The sequence below is a fragment of the Microtus ochrogaster genome, linkage group LG7_11 (assembly GCF_000317375.1).
Source record: "Microtus ochrogaster isolate Prairie Vole_2 linkage group LG7_11, MicOch1.0, whole genome shotgun sequence".
Taxonomy (NCBI): Eukaryota; Metazoa; Chordata; class Mammalia; order Rodentia; family Cricetidae; genus Microtus; species Microtus ochrogaster.
Window position 1 is genome coordinate 19,936,212 of NC_022032.1, and position 5,782 is coordinate 19,941,993.

Genomic DNA, 5,782 nt, shown 5'->3' on the forward strand with positions numbered 1-5,782 from the left:
AGAGAGAGAGAGAGAGAGAGAGAATATTAAGTTTGTGTGTGTGTGTGTGTGTGTGTGTGTCATTGTAGAGGAGAAAACTGACTCCCACAAATTGTCTTCTGAGTTCTAGATGTACAATTTTGCACACAAAACAAATAAATCTATTCAAACAAACAAGTAGAATATACTCAATCTTTTTTTTTTTAATTCACTGGGTATCTCTCCATTCAGAGTACTTCTAAAGTAAATGCAATGATTCCAATAGTTAATCCGAAAACACAAAATATTACGCTGATTTCCTTCTTGAATACTATTTATTATATTTATCCAGATGCCCATAGATGAACCAATGGCGCTCTTTAAAGTGTGTATACATAGGGGGCTAAGGAGACATCTTAGTTAAGAGCACTGTGACTCTGTGACTCATGCAGAGGACCTGGGCTCAGGTCCTCGCATATGGGTGGTGGCTCACAGCCATCTGTAACTCCAGTGCCAAGGGATCTAACACCCCCGATCTCCTTGTTTGCTGCACTTTACGTACATGTAGGCAAAGAACAAGTCTAAAGAAACATTTGAAGTGTGTGTATGTAAGCAGTTTATTTCCTGTCTAAGTCATTATTAAAGTCAGAGTTCTGATTGAACACAAAGTAATCTGCATGGTCTCATTCGAATATGTTTGTATTTGTATGTTCACGCCTTCCTCTTCCTGTTCTTCCCTGCTCATCCCTTATGGGCATGAGACCAGATCGTAGGCTCGGGAACTCAATGGCAGTCAGTCCATACTGCCTTTTTTTTTCCTACGGAGAGCAGTGAGCCATGTATAGTATATGTTTTCCCCTTGGTATCATTTCTCCAGAGACTACAGGTGTTATTTCTGTTTCCTTTTTATGGCTTATAAGACCATGGAGGTTTACATTTATTTTTATCAATGTTATGTAAAAAAGTATAAAATCTGCTACAATGACGGTATGAAGTAATGGCGGGTATGGTGCTTTGCATTTCGCCCCGTAGGTTACTACTCCTGGAGAAACTCAAAGGACGGGTCCTGGTTCATCCAGTCACTTTGCGCCATGCTGAAGCTGCATGCACACAAGCTTGAGTTCATGCACATCCTCACTCGCGTGAACCGGAAGGTAGCGACAGAATTTGAGTCCTTCTCCCATGACTCCACTTTCCATGCAAAGAAACAGATCCCATGCATTGTGTCCATGCTCACAAAAGAACTCTACTTTTATCACTAAGAGAATGAGTGGGAGGCGCGTTTCTGTTTCTTTTGTTTTGAATGCCAAATGAGGAAACCGTGTCAGGGAGACTTCATTTCCCTCTCGTTTAAATCAGATGCGATGCTCCAGATGGTACTTTGAACCACACCGCCGCCCTAGCAATGCAACCACAGTGCAGCTACCTCAAGTTCAACATCAGGTAGTTGAAATGGAATTTAATCAGGAACAAAAAAAGGTCGATGTCAAGTATCATTATAGAGGAAATTACCGATTTACCCTTTTGATAATTAGCAAGATTCGGTGATGCTATAAATTTTGAAGTAATTATGAAGAAGTTAAAACTTTGGGGTGATAATTTTATACTCCCTACACACATTAAGAATCTCATTTTAGTTTTTGTTAAACTATCGATGGTGTCAAATAATGTCTTAGAACTTGAATCCACGGGCGGAGTCAAAGGCTTGAACCTTTATTTTGGAAGTGATGTATGGAAATGAACTGTTAGGCCACCGTAGCACTCATTGTAGCTACTGGGTATGTAATGTTTGTCCTGAGCATGTATTTGTTGTTAAAAAAAAAAAATCATGTTTTCTTACTGAAGAAAACTTGAGTATTTATGTGAGAGAAGAACATGAGCGAACTGAGCTGACTCTCAGAGGCTATACCATACATCAGTAGTGGACATGACGGCAAGGTGCTAAGTCTACCAGCATTTGTTTCTTACTTCTTGTACAGATCAGCTAGGTTTTACCGACCAGCTGAACATCTAGCGGATGGTTATGTAACAGCTCACACTATTGATTATTAGAATGAAATAAAGAAATTCTGCAGGAACATACTAAAATACCAGCTGTAAAATGGAGTGTAAGGAGGTAAGTGAATCTCCTGTGACTGGAGAAAGATGGCTTGAGCCAGGGCAGACATGGCAGAGCCATGGACACAGCTTCAGAAAGGACTGCCAGCTCGATCCACCTCATGGGTGCTCGTTTGCATTAATGATGTCCCCAAGGTCCAGGTCACCACGTGAGAAAGTGAGCCAGATCAGAAACTTCTGAGAAAGGACTTTCCCAAAGTGGTGAGTCTCCAGAAAGATCCCTAGGCTCCATGTCCGGAGTCTAAGCATGCTGGCTTTTCTGTTGGAGTTTACAAGAAAAGCAAACCAATGGTGATACTTGTATTGTCACCAGAAATGAAAGGACCATGGCACACAGGACTTGGGAAGCATCCAGTTGCAGGCCCTGCAGCCCATGTGGGAAGCTGCAGAGTGGAGTCCAGCCCCTCAGAGAGGCTGTGCTCCAGGCTTCCTCATTCATGAAGGTGCTGAGCCATTGCTGGCTATCCTGATGTGTCCAGCATTTCACGTTAGCGTTCTTTTTGCTCAAAGAAAGGAAGGAACTCACATACATAATTGGTAGATTCTCGTTTAGACTGGATCTATTAACTCCCAGTTAATGTAGCATGTGATGGTGTTTTAAAGTGTGTTCCTTTGTGTCAATTTTGTAAAAGTTTGTTGCATTTTTATTTCAAAACATAAAATTCGGATTTAAAATTATCAGCGTATTTGAGTCTTTTGTTGTCGATACTTTGGGGGTTGTGATAACTAAGTGAAACTTAAAATGGTTTTAACCCAGGGCTTAATTTAGGAGAGTCAAAGAGGATACAGCAGGGCCCTAATCTAACATTTTTAAGTGTTGGCAAGTGACAAGACCTCTGAGGGGATGGATATGATTTAAACCCTGAAAAAGAGTAAGAAGGGGTGGGGTCATCTCGAATGCTTACATAATCATAGCTGCTATAAAATCCAGAACGAAACTGAATCAAGGAACTCCTGTTCCCAAGGATCAGAGTAGCGTGAATGTTATTCAGTCTTTTTTAAACCTGTGGCTTGGGGCTGGAGAGGTGGCTCAGTGGTTAAAAGCACTGGCTGTTCTAAATAAATCTTTAAAAAAATTCTGTAGCTCTCTATTATGTTCTGAGTAAATGCTAGCCTGTTGTAATTTCCCTACTATATAAAGAGGTCTCGGATATTTCAAAGATTAATGAGTGGGGCTGGGAGTAAAGTGATTCTCTTACAAGCCCAAGAACCTGAGTTTGATTCCCAGAATCCATGTTGAAAAGCAAGTTTGTTGGGGCTGGAGGTTAAGAGCAGTGACTGCTCTTCCAGAGGACTCACCTGGGTTCAATTCCCAGCACCCACATGGCAGCTCACAATTAACTGTAACTCCACTTCCAGAGGATCTGACACCTTCAGACAGAAGGCAAAATAATGCCAATGCACGTGAAATAAATATTTCTTTAAAAAAAAAAGAAAAGCAAGTGTGGTGGTGAGCTCTGGTAACTCTTCCAGTGATGGAGATAAGTGAGTTCCTCAGGCAAGCTGCCCAGTCGGCCTACTCTACCCACTTAGCAAGCTCCAGGCCAATGTGCTGAGCTGTTGAGGAATGACATCAAGGTTAACCACCGGCCTGCGCATACAAGACAAAACCATCTGCCCAGTAGAAAAATGGACCAAGTACACGAATAGACCAAGAACAAGAAAGAGCACATATCCCTTAACTTCAGATAAAGAACTTAATTTCTCCCACCAAAAATGGAGGAATGTAAAATAAACTATCCTCTACTAGACTGGCAGGTATTGCCCAAGTGCTGGCGTTACAGGCATTTGTCACCATGTCTAGCGTGTGATGTGGATTTTTCAGACATGTTGTATCAATATTCGTAAGATGATGGCGTATTTATAGGTGGCTGTTTTTCCTTCCTAAGCCAGGGTGAACCAGATCTCTCTTTTTTTTTTTTTTTTTTTTTTTGATAATTTTTCCCATGATCGTCTTTAAAAAGCAAGGCAAACTCATGAGGAAAATAAGATAAGGAAATTGGGGTTTCTTGAGGGTGCAGACCCTTTGTCTTTCTTAATAATGATGCGTGGCCGTTGGGTTAGGTTTTTCCTGGTTCTTAGTTTATGCTATATTGGGGAGAATCCAACTGCAGCTTAAAAGATGTTAAAACCACCGAGGAGTATTTTCCCTGAACACCAGGAGACACAGCTACCAAGAAACAGGTATAATGCTCCATGGAGGCGCGTATCTAACTCCTCGCCTACCAGTCTTTGGTAGGAGTCGTGAAGACTCAAATACGAAAGCCTGTGGTCAGAAATGAGTTGTCTGACTCAGAGGGGGAAGTAGATCTTGCTGTACCAGGAGAGAGTTGGCTTTGGAGAAGAAGACACACATTCAAGAGATAGGTAGGTAGGTGTGGTGTCTTTTCTGTGTTCAATTCGAGATACCCACCACTTCCTTCCCAGGGTAGATAAGTTTGTTAGGATGGCTCACAGAACCCACGTAGTTCCCGGTTTGTTAGCTAATACAGTCAAAGAATGTGGAAACAGGGAAAGGTGTGGGGGGAGGGGCACAGATTGCCCTTGTTTCCTGGGAGTGTCCCATCTGTCCCCGCTCTATTCAACAACCGGCAAACTCAATCTCATTAGGTCTTCTAGAACTCAGGTCCCAGCAACTCCATTTTCCTCAGAGTTAGCGGTAGGGTAGACCGGGCCGAGCATCCTGCACTGAGATTGTCCACGGCTCTGCCTAACCGTTAACATCATCCCAGGTGTGTGCTAAGTAAAGGGGCTTGCTAGGAAGATATTCTTCCAGAGATTCTAAGCAGCTGAGGACCTCTGTGATGAACCAGGAAGTGTGATGAAGGGCATGAGTCTCATCCTGGGCTTGAGCCTTGTGGCTGTGATTGTAGATTTACCTGGGAAGAAAAGAGTTGAAGAAAATGGAGCCCTGCAAGTTTCAGGACGCTCAGGCTGCCTGCTGGCAGAGGAAAGAGCAGGGTTTTTATTGAATTCCTGGTGGCATCTGGAGTGTTGAGGATGGCATTTTCCTCTATCTCTGGCTTAAGGGAATTTTCCCATTGAAGATAACAGAGCAATGGCCAATTTGTCTCTGGAGATGTTCTTACATCACCTTGTACCGGGTGGGTTCTCGGGATAAAGGGAGACTGGGGCATAAAAAGGAGAGAAGCTGGGTGAACGAACACCTATGGGTGGGAAATGGGAAAGCCAAAGTCTGCTGTCCCCATGAGTTAAAATATACCTCCCGTGTATATCAAAGTCATGTGACTAAGACTGTGTCTGCACCTTTAGGCTGTGTATCTGGTGCTTATGTTTAGTAGATGAAAACCATCAGAGCAGAAACAGCAGAGGTGGACAACACGGGAAAGAGGAACCCATGTGACAGTTGGTGAAATTAACAGGGATTTTGAGATTTGACAGAGACAAGGGTGGTGACAAGAAGCAGGTAAAGCCTGATGCTCTAGAAAATACCTGTCTCCTACTATCCAGCAGCCTCCTCAGTGAGTTCATTGCATCTCCGTATCCTACTTTCATTTGTAGCATTTAGTTTCTTGACCATCCAGGTCTCTGAGACCTTTGCACACAGGACTTTGGAAGGGATGGATTCTACTGAAAATATAAAATCTGCTTTTTGGCCGGGCGGTGGTGGCGCACGCCTTTAATCCCAGCACTCGGGAGGCAGAGGCAGGTGGATCTCTGTGAGTTCGAGGCCAGCCTGGTCTAC

General features: G+C 43.1%; 1 protein-coding gene across 2 annotated transcripts in view; it reads left to right on the forward strand.

Annotated features, from left to right (window-relative positions):
* The window catches only part of Casp3 (caspase 3), a 20,988-nt gene extending 18,234 nt beyond the window's left edge, over positions 1-2,754 (forward strand). For both annotated transcript variants that reach the window (XM_013352048.1, XM_013352049.2), the window contains exon 7: positions 991-2,754. In XM_013352048.1, the coding sequence (XP_013207502.1) occupies positions 991-1,220 (230 nt within the window). In that variant the 3' untranslated portion in view covers positions 1,221-2,754. The remainder of the gene's footprint in view (positions 1-990) is intronic.
* Positions 2,755-5,782: the final 3,028 nt, after the last annotated feature.